This window comes from Rhineura floridana, chromosome 4 (genome assembly GCF_030035675.1).
Source record: "Rhineura floridana isolate rRhiFlo1 chromosome 4, rRhiFlo1.hap2, whole genome shotgun sequence".
Classification (NCBI taxonomy): Eukaryota; Metazoa; Chordata; class Lepidosauria; order Squamata; family Rhineuridae; genus Rhineura; species Rhineura floridana.
The window spans coordinates 115,864,471-115,881,659 of NC_084483.1; the positions used below are offsets into that span (position 1 = coordinate 115,864,471).

Consider the following 17,189-nt stretch of genomic DNA (forward strand, 5'->3'; position numbering starts at 1 on the left):
GCAGAAGGAAATTCAGGGGCTGTAAAGCTTTCTCCAGTATCCGCTGGACAAGGTTTTACCTCATGAATTCCTGCCTAGAAACCATGCTATGTATGTCCCAAAGTAGTAGCCCTAAAAAAGTGTCCATAAGATTGCCTACTTAAAGGCACGGGAACTCTTTCAGGAAAAAGTTGGTGGTAACCCAACAATATATATCTGACCTTAAGGCAGGCGCCGAGTTATGTCTTTAAGGCGCTGTCCCCGCCCCCTTTTCAGACTGCTCCCGCCTCTCCTTCCCCAGCTGAACCAGCGGAGAGCGTGCTCTGTAGCGCAATGAGAGATTGCAAGCTGCTGGTGCAGGGAAGGCTGGCAGCGCTGTGTCGCTTCGGCTCTTCAGCGGCGGTGTGGCGGGCATAGAGAGTCTCCGTCGGTTGCCGGAGCTCTCTGCAAGTAAGAGATCCCTTGAGGAACGGATCTCCCCACGAGGGGGCTGAAGAGGACCATGTCGGTGGTAACCGGGGGTAGCGAACCGGGGCCAGCCGCTACCGGAGGAGGTGGGGGGAACCGCGTTTTCTTCCAGAGCCCCCGCGGAGGTGGCGGCGGCGGCGGCGGCGGCTCGTCCCGGGATGATTCGGTAGCCCCAGCGGCAACGGTGGTGCAAGTTCAGCAGCAGCAGCAGCAGCAGCGGCGTCACCAGCAAGGCAAAGTGACGGTCAAGTATGACCGTAAAGAGCTGCGGAAACGGCTGGTGCTGGAGGAGTGGATCGTGGAGCAACTTGGGCAGCTCTACGGCTGCGAGGTACCGGCTGCTGTTGCTTGCCTGTTTGTTCCCTGGCGGGGAGGGAAAAAGAGAACCCGTTGGTCTTGGCTGGGTCCCTCCGCCCAAATCTCGACGGGGCCAAGATTATACAGCCAGACGCGAGATGGAAAAAAAGGCAAGGCGCTCTGTCGAGGCACACGGACGCACCACACCCCTTATGCCCAGAGAGTGCTGAGCAAATCCAAGCCCCGAAGTGGCTGAATTGGCCGTCGCCGAATCTTAAGCGTTGGAAAGCGTTGGCTGAGTTCCTAGCAACCTCTTGGGTCCCTTAGCGAAGGCTTTCTGTTAAACTGCTTTCGTAGTTTTATTGCTCATTTTATTTTTTTAAATTAGCCGGCGTGCTATTTTTACTGCTTAAATAATGTTCGATTTTCAACTGCAATAGTGTGTGAAGATCTCCTTGGCTTGGGAGGAGCGCCGGTGTGTGTGTGTATCTCGTCTGAGGGAAGCCACCTCTAAATGACATTCCCAGTGTTTCGCCTCCCCTTCGTTGCTCCCCCTTTACTCTTAAGGGTGTGTGTGTGTGTGTGTGTGTGTGTAGATCTATGAAAGATTCTTACTTTGCACAGCAAAATAAAAGGGCAAGTTGGTGCTCCTTAAACGATCGTTGTGTATATTTTGTCTTGGGTATGCGGGGTGGAGTGTGTGTGTGTATGGGAGGGGGTGGCTCGGTGTTCATGCCTGCAGTGTCTCCTCTGTATCATGTGATGCTCATTAGACTGTGTGGTTCTGCCTACAGTGGTTTTAGCTGAAATCCTTAGCCGGCATACTGAGAAGCTCTCACTTTGTAAGAGCTCAATGCATGTTTTATATGATGGTCTTTCTCGGTTCAGAAACCATCAGTTTATAATCCTACATTCTGTTGATAATGATGCACACAGCATACGCGGAGTTCTCGGGTTGGTAACGGCTCGGTGTGACTTCACATCCCAGGTTTAGCGTGCAAATAGATTGAATTAGTTTTAAAATCTGTGGCTACTCTTAATTTGCTAGGCTAAGTAGCTGAGTGTTTTGTTAGGTTTGCGCGGTGACTAGAGATCCTTTGTTGCTAGAACCTTCTATAAAAAGAGAAGCTTGGCAAGGGTGGGGTGGAGTTTTTAAATCTTGCGTGTTGCCTATACTTAATCTTGCCTGTAGTCACCTTAGTGCCAGAGAAAAAAAGATCAATGCCTTTGGGGGTTCATTTCAGTGTAGTTGGCAGCCCTTTTTCTGCAGAGGTTGTTTCCTGTTGAGTTAGGTGAAATGTGTCCAGGCTTGTGTTTGGACGTGTTAAATAAGAATCTGGCTTGTTTTCCTACATGCGGGGAATCTACCTGGTAGCTCAGCAGGTATAATGGGGAAAGCAAGAATGCACTTTACTAAAAGATGATGAGTTCCCCTAAGGAAGCCAAATGCTCATCATGTTAACAAATAGTATCTTGCACAATTTCTCTTTTTAAAAAGTGGTTGGAAGAACAAATGCCTAACTTCTAACATGTTCTAATTGCTTTTGGACTCCTGTTCTTTTCAGTTTGCTGTGATAGTTAGCTCAAGCAACAAATTGGGAAAAGAGGTTTTGTATTTACAAGATAGTCACCCAGGATTAGTCAGTCTTGGAAGCTGCTGAACAGTTATTGGCAACTATAAATTTCTTAAAGAACTAAACAGCAGATGGGGAGGGGGGTTATTATTTAGATCAAGACCGTGGTCCTTTGGGGAAGGAAGACTGTCAACTCTGCACTGTTTACCCAATGAAAATTAGCCTGCAATCTGAAACTGCCAGTGTTTCAATAAGGTGGCAGGATGGAGGTGAAGAATACAGGAGTCATACCTGTGTGGTGTAGTGGTTAGAGTGTTGGACTTCGACCTGGGAGACCAGGGTTCGAATCCTTGCACAGCCATGAAGCTCACTGGGTGACCTTGAGCTAGTCACTGCCTCTCAGCTTCAGAGGAAGGCAATGGGAAACCACCTGTTAATACCGCTTACCATGAAAAACCTATTCGTAGGGTCGCCATAAGTCAGAATTGACTTTAAGGCAGTATGCTTGCCCTGTGAGACAAACAGCAGCTTCTGGCTTGGGGCTTATGTTAATCGGGGGCAGGGCTTATTTGGGGGCAGGGGGGTGGGGAAGAGTGGTGTCAAGGTGGAAGAAAATAAAATCTCTTTCCCCCAAGCACCATTAAAAAAGGTAAAGGTGTCCCCGCACTTGTAGTGCGAGTCGTTTCTGACTCAGGGTGACATGTTGTGACGTTTACTAGGCAGACCGTATATATGGGGTGGGATTGCCAGTTCCTTCCCTGGCCTTTCTTTACCCCCCAGCATCTGCCGGCACCATTAAGCTGGTCCAAGTCTTTTTTTCCCCTCCTGAAACTTGTGTCTGCTATTCAATTTCTTGAATAACTTAAGAAATGGGCTACTTACAGATCTCCCGCATCTGATCTAGTTACAACCATGCTGCTATTTGTCTCACAGGGCAAGCATACAGGTAATGGAAATGGACTGCCTTCAAGTCAATTCTGACTTATGGTGACCCTACGAATAGGGTTTTCATGGTAAGCAGTATTAACAGGTGGTTTACCATTGCCTTCCTCTGAGACTGAGAGGCAGTGACTGGCCGAAGGTCACTCAGTGAGCTTCATGGAAGGCTGTGTGGGGATTCGAACCCTGGTCCCCCAGGTCCTAGTCCAACACTCTAACCACTATACCACACTGGCTCTCAATAAAGTTTCTAGATACCCTAAATGATTGTGCCCTAGAACAGTTGGTCATGGAACTGGTGGTGACACTGGACTTAAGTGGTGTTGAACCAATTGGGAGATGTAAGTGTTGTTGAACCACTTGGGAGCAGATACCATAGTGCTATTAAATTAAACATACATGTAAATGGCCAGTTGCCAAGAAAAATCCAACATGGTCACATTTGACTTCCCAAGAATGAGGGGACTGGTAAAGGAAAGTTGAAAGGCAAAGTCAGGAGGGTCAAATCATTCCAAAATGCTTGGGAGTTGTTTAAAAAAACAATATTAGAAGCTCAACTGGAGTATATATCGCAGATCAGGAAAGGTACCCCCAGGGCTAAAAGGATATCCATGTGGTTAATGAGCAGAGCTAAAGATGCTATTAGAGGCATTTTCCTTCAGAAAATGGAAGTCTTATCCAAATGAGAATAAAAAGGAACACAAACTTTGGCATAAGAAGTGCAAGCAGACAGTAAGGGATGCTAAAAATCAATTTGAGGAGCACATGGCTAAAACCATAAAGACCAACAACAAAAAGTTCTTTAAATACTTTAAAAGCAGTAGACTACCTAGGGAGGTGGTTGGACTTTTGGGTGACAAGGGAATCACATGCGCCCTAAAGCAGGTTAAGGAGATGGGAGAGAAGCTAAATGAATTCTTTGCATCTGTCTTCACAGTGGAAGATATAGGGCATATTCCTGGGCCTGAACTAAATGAGGCAAATAGTGATGATGAGAGATAAAGTTCTAGGCGTAATAGACAAAATAAACACTGACAAATTGCCAGGTCTGGATGGCATCCTGCATCCACCCAAGAGTTCCAAAGAACTCAGATGTGAGGATGCTGACAATCTTCTAACAAAAATATATAACTTGTCCCTCAGATCTGCATCAATACCTGAGGACTGAGAAGTAGCCAATGTAACAACAATCTTTAAAAAGAGATCCAGGGAGGACCCCAGAAATTGCAGGCCAGTTACCTTAATGTCTGTACTGGGAAAACTGGTGGAAAGTATTGTTAAAGATAAAATAATCAAGCATATAGAAGAAAAAATCTTGCTGAAGCAGATCCAGCATGTCTTCTGCAATGGTTTGTCCTGCCTCACTAACCTATTACGGTAGTTTGAGAGTGTCATCAAGCATATAGATAGAGATGATACAGTGGACATCATGTACTCGGACTTTTCAACAAAGTTTCTCACCAAAGACTCCTGTGTAAGCTCAGCAGTCATGGAATAAATTTTGGCAAATACTGAAGACACCCCTCTTTACCCTGGCCTTTGATACCTGAGATGTATATTTTTAGGACCCACCCTATTTTCTGTGATGCTGCTTAGGTTGTTTTTAACTGTTTTAATTATGTGTTATAAAATTGTTGTAGCTCACCCTGGGATCTCTGGGTGAAGGATGGGGATGATGACGACGATGATGATGATAATAGAGAGGTCCTCTGTGGATCAGAAATTCATAAATGATCTAGAGTTAGGGGTGAGTAGTGAGGTGCCATGTTTGCTGATGATACTAAATTGTTCAGGATTGTTAAAACAGAAACTGGTTGCAAAGAGCTCCAAAACACCTCTCCAAGCGGAGTGAAAGGGCAGTAAAATGGCAAATATAATTCAACAAAAACAAGTGTAAAGTTTTGCATATTGGAGCAAAAAAATCTCAATTTCACATATATGCTCATGGGATCTGAATAGGCTGTGACTGATGAGGTACCAGACTTTGGGGTTGTGGTGGATAGCTTGATGAAGATGTTGACCCAGTGTGCAGCAGCTGTGAAAAAAGCAAATTCCATTCTGGGGCAATTAGGAAAGGTATTGAAAATAAAACTGCTGATATCATAATGCCGTTATACTGTACATATCTATGGTGCGGTCACATTTGGAGTGCTGTGTACAGTTCTGGTTGCCTCACCTCAAAAAGGATATTGTAGAGTTGGAAAAGGTTCTGGAAAGGACAACCAGAATGATCAAGGGGATGGAACAGTTCCCCTATGAGGAAAGGTTGCATCATTTGGGGCTTTCTAATTTAGAGAAAAGGCGAGTAAGAGGCAACATGATAGAAGTGCATACAAATTATGCATGGCATGGAGATAGTGGAGAGAAATAAGTTTTTCTCCCTCTCTCATAACACTAGAACTCATGGGCATCCAATGAAACTGGAAGATTCAGGACAGATAAAAGAAAGTACTTCTTCACACAGCGCATAGTTAAGCTATAGAATTTGATGTGACAAGAGGCAGTCATGGCCACCAACATGGATGGCTTGAAAAGATTAGACACATTCATGGAGGATAAGGCTATCATTAGGTACTAGCCATGATGGCTATGCTGTACCTCCACGTTCAGAGGCAGTATGCTTCTGAATACCAGTTGCTGGAAACCGCAGGAGGAGAGAGTGCTGTTGCATTCAGGCCCTGCTTGCGGGCCTCCCATGGATTGGCTATTGTGAGAACCGTTTGCTGGGCTAGATGGGCCACTGGCCTGATCTGAGAGTGTCTTCTTATTAACATAAGAGAGGCTTGTCTTATGTTAATATGTGAATGGATTAAATATAAGACGGCCCTGTTGGATCAGGTCAAAGGCTGATCATCAGGATGTTCTCACAGTGACTAGCTAGTCTCACGCTCCCCATAGACAAGCAGGACCAGACTGCAACAGCCCTTCCCTCATTTGTAATCAGAGGCATACCACCTTCGACAGTGGAGCGAGGTCATGGCCGTCATGACTAGTAACCATTGATAGCCCTATCTTCCATTATGTGGCTCCACATGTGGCTGTCCTTGTTGAAGCTCACATCGTCTTGAGAACTAGGCCTGAGAAAGCAGTTGAGAGGTTGGCTTCATTAGAGTTGCTTGTAGTCCACGTTGCCAGTGTTAAACTTCAAGGTTATTAATAACATTTGAAGAATATATTTGAAGTGAAGTATACTGTCTTCATAGCTGGAAGAGCTGAAAAAGCTTTGTCAGTCAAGTGTGCCAATGTAGATCTTGAACAGGTGATTTTTGTCTTATGGAATGGAGTGTGCAGTATGACATTTGTACAACTCGTCAGGGGCATTAAATGTAACTGTACCAGAGGTGTGAAGGTTGTTTTTGCAAGGCTGATAAAGAAATGGCCTGAACTCCACGTAGTGTTTTCTAGGAGTAAAGTGGGGCCTGCACCCGGTGTTGCTTCCTAACTGGAGTCCTCCTATTCATGGTGCCAGCCAGCCATGCCCTACACAAAGGTACTGTAAGCTGAAGGGTCATGCAGGAAAATTCACTTCCCCCCATTCTCACTCCTCCCCCAATCTTACCCTAAAGATTCTGTGGCTCTTGTGGGATCCAGTCAGTGTTGCTCAGTGTTGCTCAGACTGTTGTTTGGCATGTCTTTTTGGCCCCCTTAAGTGTAGCAAAACATTTTTGTACTTCTGCAAACCTTGAGGTTCCCCTGAGTGTGTTGATATTCTCTTATTTCTCACATTTTGGCACTCTTTCTATCAGCACTGGGGTACTGAATTTGCTGTTAAAAGAATGCCTTACGTTAATTGAGTTCAGGAAATCTTTCATCCGCAAATACCACTATAAAATTGTCTGGGCAGCTCTGCTGTCCCATTCCCTGCTTATTCCCCCTGCCTCCCCAGTGCTTGCTCCATTCTCCTCCTTAACTCCTTGCTCCCCTTTCCCATTGCATTATTTTGCCAGCTGTGCATCCCAGGCTCCCCAACTTTTCTGCTTTACTTGGAGAAATGACAGTGGATGTGATGGTAGCAACAGCAGTAAGTGGAGTGTCAGGGCACTGCAGAGTGGATGGGAGGTGGGAAAGAACCTCTAGCCTTTCCCTTGCCAGCTTTAGGTATATGTGTGTGGGGGGGAGGCAATTATAGGTATCTCCCCTCCCCCACTCAAAGGGAGGGCCAAGACATAGACGGAGGGATTTTTTGGGGATGATCACCCGTACCCCCTGAACCAAGGATCTGGAATCAGGAGAGGAAGAAGGAATTAGTAACTGGCTTGATGAGTCACTTCTTATTTCAGATTTGATCAGCCTTTATAATGGATTTTGCAATCTTAAGGCTGTCTGAGCATGTATATTTTACTCTTGAGAATGAAGATGTGTTGAAACTAGAGATGAAATACTGCAAGAATTCCAATGATTGCCTGTAAAAGCACAATTTTAGAATTCAGGATGCAGATTTCAGACTGGTTGATGGAATTCTCACAACAGAACTATACAAGTGCAGTGTTTGACCTCAATTGACAGAGTTGTGTATTTTGGTGAGACATGTCATGATTTGAGGAACTGACTATAGAAACTTCATTCTAGCCATTTAGAGCAGGGGTGGGGAAACCTTTTTTCTGCCCAAGGGCTACATCCTCTTCTGGGCAACTTTCCAGGGGCCATGTGCCTGTGATGGGTGGGGCCCAGAGTCAAAAGTGAGCAACAAATGTAACATTTACCTTTGTACAATAGGTTAGCATTGTGTGCACCCCAATCTCTGAGTGATGAGAGACTTCCAGGGGTTCCAGAGCTTACCTAGGGTCCAGTTTCCTTGGAGTGAAAGTCAGAGGAAACTGTGGTGTCTTTAGGATATATGGTTTTATTTACCCACATATACAACCTGAGCATAAGATGGAAGAGCTCACAGCATTAATACTCGAATAGATTTTGCTTCCCCAGAGGTACCCCAAAATCATAGCCTTGGATTTAGCCTAGAGAGCAAGTCTCTCTGTGTCTGTCCAGCTCTACATCAAACTAAAAACACCCAGGCTAGCTCCTGCCCCTAGGATGAGAGGAGACCTACTCCAATGGTTTCTATGGCAACACATCTACTCTTGACCAAGTCTTTAGGCATGTAGATTGGGTACTTGACAGACTTGGCCAAAACCCATTACCCTAACAAAGGAACTGGCCTGATAAGTTTAGCAGATTCCTTTACTACAAACTTCATCTCTACAGACACAGAATTACAGGCTTGGAGGGTATTCACAAACATCACCAAAACCAATCCCCAAACCTACAACAGTATCTACACATGCTGTTTTTCCTCGCAGGCAAGAGACATTATCAGAGTTCAAGGACACATTCCAGCCAGGCAAAAAGACTCAAGGAGTGTGTGAAGCAGGGCCGGTGGGGGTACTGCTAGGTTATGGGGAGTCCCAAAGGGCTTGGAGGGCTGCATTTGGCCCCACCCCCTGGGCCAGAGGTTTCCCCACACCGATTTAGAACTAGAAACACTAATTTCTACCCTTCCTTGCTTCTAACTTTGTATTTTCTGTTTCCTCAATGCAAACTTAAACTCATTCCTTAACTTTTGCACTTGCATACATTTTTGTTATTGAATGCAGTGTGTACTATAGCAGGTATGGTCTCATTAAGAATCTCTGTAGAGGTGTTGGTGAAAACAATGCTTTTTTTAAAAAAAGCTTCTTGCTTAGGATAGCATGCTGTTCTGAATAGTAGGAATATGAAATTTGCAAATGACTTTTGAGTAGCTTTTTCTATAGTTTTGAGGGGACTGTTTGATTTGTGTGGAGCACATGGTAGCTCTTAATCTAAACAGGCTAGTGTAGAACATGTGACAACATTGTTACACACACTCCAGTCAGGTGTCAGGGGTTCCAGCACAAGCTCTGGGATTACACTCCTTTGAATGAACATGAAATGGTTTTGGATTTATACATGTGTTAGATATAATTACTGCAAAATAAATGGCACAAGAACTTGTAGTTTCATTTACCAAGAAGAAAGCATATCCTTTGACAGATTGTGAAGATTAAATATACAAGCCAGAAACTTGTTCTGATTTCTTCTTCTTGCCATTCTTGGGGTGGGGCAGGGTGGCGGGGGAGGGGAGAGGTTGTAAGAGGTTGTAAAATTCTTCTGTTCCAGTTAATATTTTCAGCAAGAAAGGGGGTATTAAAGTTGTGTATTTTAATATATTGGTGCTTGAATAAGCTTGTTCTTTAGTCAAAACTCAGAAATTCATATGCTTGCTTCTGTCAGCCCTTCTGTTTGAAGGGGTGTCAATGTCAAGGCCAGTAAAGCACACTAGAAAATTCTTGTTGATACTTGTAAAATCAGTACAGCTTGAATAGCTTTTGTTTTATAAATGTTGCACTGTGATTTCTTGGATTAAAAGTGAATTCTGTTATTCATCTAGAACCCGATCAGCTCTGGGCAGTTCTCTTGCAGTGCTAGATTTGGCCCAACCCAGCGCCGTGCAGACGCTTAAATCCCTGGATTATTGGATGGTGTATGGGGGAATAGTGCTGGCCCTGGACATTCTTCCTGTCCCTGAACCTTCCTTCCATCTCTTTCCCATACCTGTAATGTAAGAGTTCCTCTTGTCCCAAGATAGCCACAATGAAGCATTGAGATCATAGTCGTCATTGAATGAATGGTAGTCGAATAGTGCAATGAGAAGGCTTTATCTGATGAAAAATCCATGATGGTCCTGTTGCAGAGTTAGGACTCTTGTATGAACAGCCTCATCTGAACCATCCAAATACTGGTGTTGTTGTTACTGCATTGTATTGGGGGAGGACCCCTTTATTGACACTGAATGCTATTTTATATTTTAGATACAGCCATATTATGCCATTTCTCCTCCTTGTTACTTCAAGGGTTAAGGTGGTGGTGGGTTCAAAGGACCATGTTTTCATGAATAACTAAGTTACTTAAGAAGTCTAAACTGTACTGCCATGTTTGTGGACCCAGACTTCCACAACAAAAAGGGAAAGTATTATTCAGTGCTGGAAACACATGTTAAAATCCCCAGTACTATTAAGAATTGCTAGGTACCAGGGAAGGCAGGGTGACATAGTAACTGGCTTGGCAGTATGCCATCCTTCCCCAGCCTGCTGCTTTCCAGATGTTTTGGACGACAACTCGCATCAGCCCCAGCCAGCACTGGCTGGGGAAGGCTGGCATAATGCATGAGAGGAAGATAAGGGCTCTTGTGCATGTATTTGAGCCCACTTGGTAAGGATTGTTTGGGTCCCTGTGCCACAGCTCCAACTTGCTTGATTGAGAACTCGTGGACATTCAAAGAAGCTGAATGTTGGAAGATTCAGGACAGACAAAAGGAAGTACTTCTTTACTCAGCGCATAGTTAAACTATGGAATTTGCTCCCACAAGATGCAATAATGGCCACCAGCTTGGATGGCTTTAAAAGAAGATTAGAGAAATTCATGGAGGACAGGGCTATCAATGGCTGCTAGCCATGATGGCTGTGCTGTGCCGCCCTAGTCAGAGGCAACATGCTTCTGAAAACCAGTTGCCGGAAGCCTCAGGAGGGGAGAGTGTTCTTGCACTCGGGTCCTGCTTGCGGGCTTCCCCCAGGCACCTGGTTGGCCACTGTGAGAACAGGATGCTGGACTAGATGGGCCACTGGCCTGATCCAGCAGGCTCTTATGTTCCTGATGGAACACCTCTCCCGATATGAAACTACCCGTACACTGCGTGCAACATCGAAGGCCCTCCCCCGGGTACCGACTCATAAAGAGGCCCAGAGGATGACGACAAGATCTAGGGCCTTCTCAGTGGTGGCCCCCGAACTATGGAATAGTCTCCTTGACGAGGTGCGCCTGGCGCCAACTTTGCTCTCTTTTCGGCGCCAGGTTAAAACGTACCTCTTTTCCCAGGCATTTTAATATTTTAATATTCTTAGTATATTTATTACATCTTAGTATACTAGAACAATTATGTAATATGTTTTTAGTCCTTGAATTTTGTTATGTGTGTGTGGTATTGATATGTGATTTTATTATATTGTATTTTAAATTTATGCTGTTCACCGCCCAGAGAGCCGTTGGCTGTGGGCGGTATAGAAATTGAATAAAATAATAATAATAATTATGTTCTTATGAGAGGGGCTCCCCTCACTTTCTAGCAACTTTGACAGCAAAGAGATGTAGGTCATTGTTCAATAATGCTGTAGCTGTCTATGACCCGTGGCTAGGGCAACGGCCTTAGAGGCTGGCTGGATCAGTGGCACAGGAGCCAAGTCCAAACTCCTAAGGGTTACCACAATCACCAATCCAAAGGCCCTGAAGGACACTCAGCATCATGACCAAGCCTAAGCTCAGCAGATCAGGGGCTCTGAAACATGAGACCCCCAAGTCAGGATCTTAAGAATTTGTACCTCTGAGCATGTATCCCCTGAGGAACTGACCACTTCCACATCCCCAGGCCATCTTGTCAATGCTGGCAGTACACCAGGAGGAACTTGCCAGAAGGGAGGAGCACTAGGCTGTAAACCAGAGGCATGTCCCTCCTTCTGTTCTCAAGGTGCAGACAACTATAGCACAGTCATGTCTCATAGAAGCCAATGGTACCTGCATCAGATGTCCCTGGTGGCCTCATCTGGTCCCATTTGAGAAACCATGGCGTCGACAAGAAAAATAGATGCTTCAAATCAAGATTATTACTTATGTTATGACTGAATAACTTTGCCCTCCAGAATCTTAAGTGCAGGTTATTTCTCTTGAAAGATTGTAGCAGGCCTGGAAAATGTATGTGCTTATGAGTTATCAAGTTGGTCTGTGGGTCATTCACAACACTTGGCTCACTAGCCCTATGGCTTCTAGAAGCTATAATTTTAACAGGTCTTGTTTACAACTAAGTAGCTCTCAATAAAGCTTGCAAACAAAGCAATATTTTAAGCTATAATATGGTCTGACCTTTCAGTGAAAGGATCATATTTGGAAAGGGTTGGGTAAAAGCTTTAAAAGCATTCTTTATGGTGTGTATGTTACTTTAAAAATCTTGAAACCTGATGTGAGTGGGATGATCTATATTTAGAATATAAATAAATCATCATTTTGAGAACCCTTCTGCTTTTTTTTTTTAAAGTAATGGATATACTAAAGCAGAAGGAAGTGATTTCAGAATGACTAGTTCCTACAGTAAAATGCAACTTAATTACTACAAGAAAAGGAAAAATATCAGCTTACTACGTTGAAAATAGCTTATGTCTGACTAAATGAATCTTGAAATTGGATAAGGTTCATTTTTAAGTAAAGTCCCAAATACAATAAAATCCTTTTATTTTCTTTAAAAAAGGTCTAATCAGAAAATCAACTTGTTCCAGGGACTCAAAATGTATTGAAGATAGAAAAATATATATAAATCCATACTTTGTACATTCATAGTTTTCTAGTATATGGGAGTGGGATTAATACAATATAAGCGTTCATATTGTAGCTAGTAAAAGGAGGATATTGAGTCACTGTGAAATATCCTGTGATTTTTGGAGAGCGATGCTGCTCACCCTGCTAGCCAGAAGCTGTGGACACACTAGTCTTTTCAAAACAGCAAAAATGGCTTTTCTGGCTACATTTTGACATGACTCTGCCCTTGGCTGGACACAGCTACCTTCCTCACTGTTGACTTCAGATCTTTCAGGACCACCAATAGCAAAGTGTTGGGCTAATCACTGTCTCTGCCTTAGTCTACAGCAAAGTGTTTCTATTGGCCGCACCTGGAGGGGCAACAGGTTGATAACCAATCGATTGCAAAATCTGTCTGAAGGTGAATTTTAAAAAAAATGCACTTGAGCTGATCCAACCAGGTTTTAGAGTAAAAAGGAGTGGAGTTTGACGAGCACCATATGCCAATGTTTTTTCAAAACAGAAGTGGAGACACACTGGAACCCACACAACAGTAAATGTGTCTCTTCCCAGAGCACCAAGTGAATTATATCCAAAGGCAAATTGGAGCAGTGATACTACTTTGTGGCTCTGAGGGCTGTTAGCTCCTTGCACTGGAGATACACTTGATGCACTTGATGCTCATAGGTTGTAGCTGGGGAAGAACAGCTGTAGCTCAGTAGTAGAGCATCTTTGCATTCAAAAAGGCTCCATAGAGCTGAAAAGACTCCTGTATGAAACACTGGAGAGCCAGTGCCAGCCCTTCTCAACAGTATTGAGCTAGATAGACAGACCAGTGGTCTGACTTGGCAAAGGCAGCTTCCCAAGATGTGCTTTTTCTTTTGCTCCTTTGGGAAGTGGTACCACTTACTGGTCTTATCACATGTTATTCCTCTGTGCAGCCCCTATCTACCCTGATGTCATTCCCTGTGGCATGTGGCACTGTTGAAATATTTCAGGAGAAATATGCTTCTGTTTTTGTACTACTGAATTGTGTTGAAATCGGTTACATTGTGCTTTAATTTTATTTTAAGTTGCTTGGGGGCCTCCTGTTCTTATGTACATTTGTATACACCCTAAATTTCATGCTGACATACAATATTTTGAGATTGGGGTTTGGCTAGATGATCTCTCTGGATACCTTTCAGTTCAGTGATTCTTGTCATCAAGATGCCTTTGAATGGTGTTTTTCCAGCAGTGTCGGTTGCTAGAGTCTTGGATTTGTTGATAGTTCTGGCAAGATTAGCTGATGGCTGTTAATAGCTGATCTTAGCAGTGGCTAAGGAAAGAGCCAGAGACTGTTTTAGAGATGGGAACCATGCCAGTCTTCCCTACCTTCCCTCTCCTTTGGCTGGGGATGATATAATTAAACTTGGTGTGTGAAGAAATGACTGAGCTGAATTATCTTTGGAAGCATCTTGAGTTGCTGGCCGTCTCTCTAAAATCCAATGTGGCAGTGAACTTTGGAATATTTGGTAGAGTGTTTTTAGCTATGCCTTCATCTATGTTTATCCTATATCTGTAAATAAACTCAAACATTACAAAACACCAGTGACCTCATTCCAAGATAAAACCAAATTTGGATAAGTACCGCATGTGATGTTCCTGTATTAGTGTATATAAGGTAAGTGCTGTTTGTTTAGAAGATACATGGTAAGTGGAGTGAAAGAGGAGGGGGAGTGAATGGGCAGTAGAATGCTGGATGATTGGCTGAATGTTTAAAATGGCTGACAGTATAAAAGGAAGAATGTCAGGTAAATCTGTGTGGATGTGGTGTGGATGTGAGGTGGACGTTGGTGGGTTTGAGAGAGTTGTTTGTCAGGAGAGCGTGGAGAAGGAGGGGGGTGGAGTTCGGATTAGTATTAGATAAAACCATATGCTTATGTGCCTTATGAAGAAATCTTGTTCTCTGTGTTATTTAATAAATACTTAATTTGGTTTACCAGAGGCCTGATCCTTGGCTGGGGTTTCACAGACCAGAAGGGAGGGTGAGGTAAATACCAAGGCTGAAGAGTGACAAATGGTGGCAGCGGGGAAGGGAAGAATAACACCACAAGTATTCAGAGCAAACCAGAATTATAAGCAGTCTGAGTAAATCAAAGGGGTTGGGACAGCTTTAGCACTCAGTCACAGAGGTAACCAGATAGAGAGACTCAGGCAGAGTCTCTGGGACTACTGGTTATAGGACGTGACTGGTGGTGCTGCCTAGCAGGGGGATCTGTTGAGATCTGTGCTAGAGCGGGGAGAGAAACCATAAGAAAGGACAGTCCGGACTGGTGGAGTCCCTGGTGGTGCCTAGAGACAGGCAGTAACCACGAGCAGGTAGGAACCTGACAGGGAGAGCCAGGGAAGGGCGTCACACCGCACTCCCGAAACTTCCTGCCACTCAGAAATTAGGGTGCATATGGTCATATGATTAGTTTCTGGTCGAGAATTCTTTCATGCAGCGCTTACACAAATTGCTGAAATGGGTTGATGGTAATTAACGTGTAGCCAGATTTTAAGCCAGATTTCCAGTCAAAGTTGAGCACATGCTTGATGGGTTCCTGGAATTAATTATTTCCTTTCTGCTTCCCCCAAAAGAATGTTAGTGCAAGGGAAGAGGTATGCATGAATGGCAGCAAATCTTTATGGGCTAGGTCAGGGATTCCCCTGGTTCCTCAGCCTCACTTCACCTAAGTAACCCTTTCGCTGCCACCAATTCCCACTTCTTTGAACCCTCCTAGTAGCATATATGGAAGGCTTTAGGCGTGAGATGACACCACCACTGAGAGACAGTTCAAGATTTATACTATGTTGTAGGTGTATTAAAGGGATATTATTTACAAAAGGGAATAGGGTTACTTACATTGGGACTTTATAGGTGCTTGCTGAAAGGTTCTAAAGTCTCCAGAGACACCGTTGCTGACACCAGCCTCCAAGTGGCTCTCCCCACAGGCTAATTTCCTTAAACCTCCACCCCAGCCAATTACTCCCACAACCTAGTCCAGCTACTGGCACCACTCTGCCTCTGTGCCCCAAAGGTCCTCTGGTTGTGCTCCTGGCTGTGGGCAGTTTAACAAGTGTTATACCTCCACTTGTGTTACTTCCCTCTGTCAAGACCTTACTTCAGGGTGGCCTCTCAGACTAACCCAGTCACTGACCACCTTCTGATCTTCATCAGACAGCTAGTAATGACACTGTAGGTATATATATGCAGGCCTCAGTTCATCCCTCAGCTATTCTCATCAACCTACTCTTCACTATCACCAACAGGGCTGGTGCCAAAGGGTGGTCAGGTTGGGCCCTGGTGGAGGGCCCCTGTGGCCCAGAGGGGCCCCTGAAGGGTCCCTCCTTAGGGTGAGGGGGTAGCACTCCTGTTCCATGATCTGCGGCAGGGTCAGGTCCTGACCCTGCCACAGATCACAGAGAGGGAGCTCCCAGGCACCCCTCAATACAGTCAGTGTGGGCTTTAGTAAGCCCACATGCATTTACCACTCTTGGCCCTCAGAATGCCATGCACTCTGTGTGCACATGCCTGCCATCAACTAAGATGGTGGCAGGGACTTTCCTAAGGGGCTGATGCCTCTGCCACCATCTGGGTTGATAGCAGGCATGTGTGCTATGTATGCATGCCATTCACATGACAATGTAAGACAAGATAGGTGGGATGTGTGGGCAGGCTCTGTGGTCCCGGGGCAGGCTAGTGCCCAAGGGCCCTGTCACCAAGCAATCACTGCCAAGCAGGCTTGCAACAATGTACCAAACAAGGCCTCATGGCAGCAACAGAGGTTGTAACAGATCTGGTTACCCCAGTGTTTGAAGTGAAGGGCCAATATTTGCTGTATCATTAATTGGGTCCCAAATTAAAGCCCACCAGCTTGTTTGGAATAAGTGTACCCTCTGAGGTTTGAGCCAGTTTTTGCGTAACTCCAGGGCCATAGCTCAGTTGTAGGGCAAATGGAAATATTTTGCATACAGAAGGTCCCAGATTCAATCCCTAGCACCTCCAGGTAGTGCTGGGAAAGAATCCTGTCTGAAACCCTGGACAGCCACTGCCAGTCAGCGTAGAAGTTCTGAGCTAGAAAGATCAGTGGTCTAGCTCTGCATAAGGCGGCCTTCTGTGTTCCACTGCTTCATTCGCATATCATCACATGGGATCCTGTCTCTTGGTATGATGCTAGACTGTAATGAAAGCCTTCAAGCTGGTGTTATAATAAATACACTGTGGCAATAACATTATTAGACAAACAAAAAATTCATTTTTCTTCCCTTCATTTCCCCAGTCCACACAGCATTTGAGGGTAACTCCAACAGGAAAAATATGGATATGTCTGCCATCTGGAATTCATGTCTGCCATGTTGAAAGTCACATAAACAACTAAAAGTTAAAACTGGCATGATTAGCTTCAGCCAATCCTTAAGTGGTACTTCATGCTGAGCAAATTCCTCAATGCTGCTGTTACAGACTGCGGTGAGAACTGCGGTATTGGGTGAAGGTCTACTTCAAAGTAACAAGATTGTCCAAACTGACAGCATTCTTCAGACTTGAAGAGG

At 44.6% G+C, this 17,189-nt stretch overlaps 1 protein-coding gene across 1 annotated transcript in view; it reads left to right on the top strand.

The window, feature by feature from the left end:
• Positions 1-283: 283 nt before the first annotated feature.
• Positions 284-17,189, top strand: part of PPP1R14C (protein phosphatase 1 regulatory inhibitor subunit 14C) — a 68,060-nt gene continuing 51,154 nt past the window's right edge. The window contains exon 1 of the mRNA XM_061624108.1: positions 284-778. Coding sequence (XP_061480092.1) covers positions 482-778 — 297 coding nt within the window. The 5' untranslated portion in view covers positions 284-481. The remainder of the gene's footprint in view (positions 779-17,189) is intronic.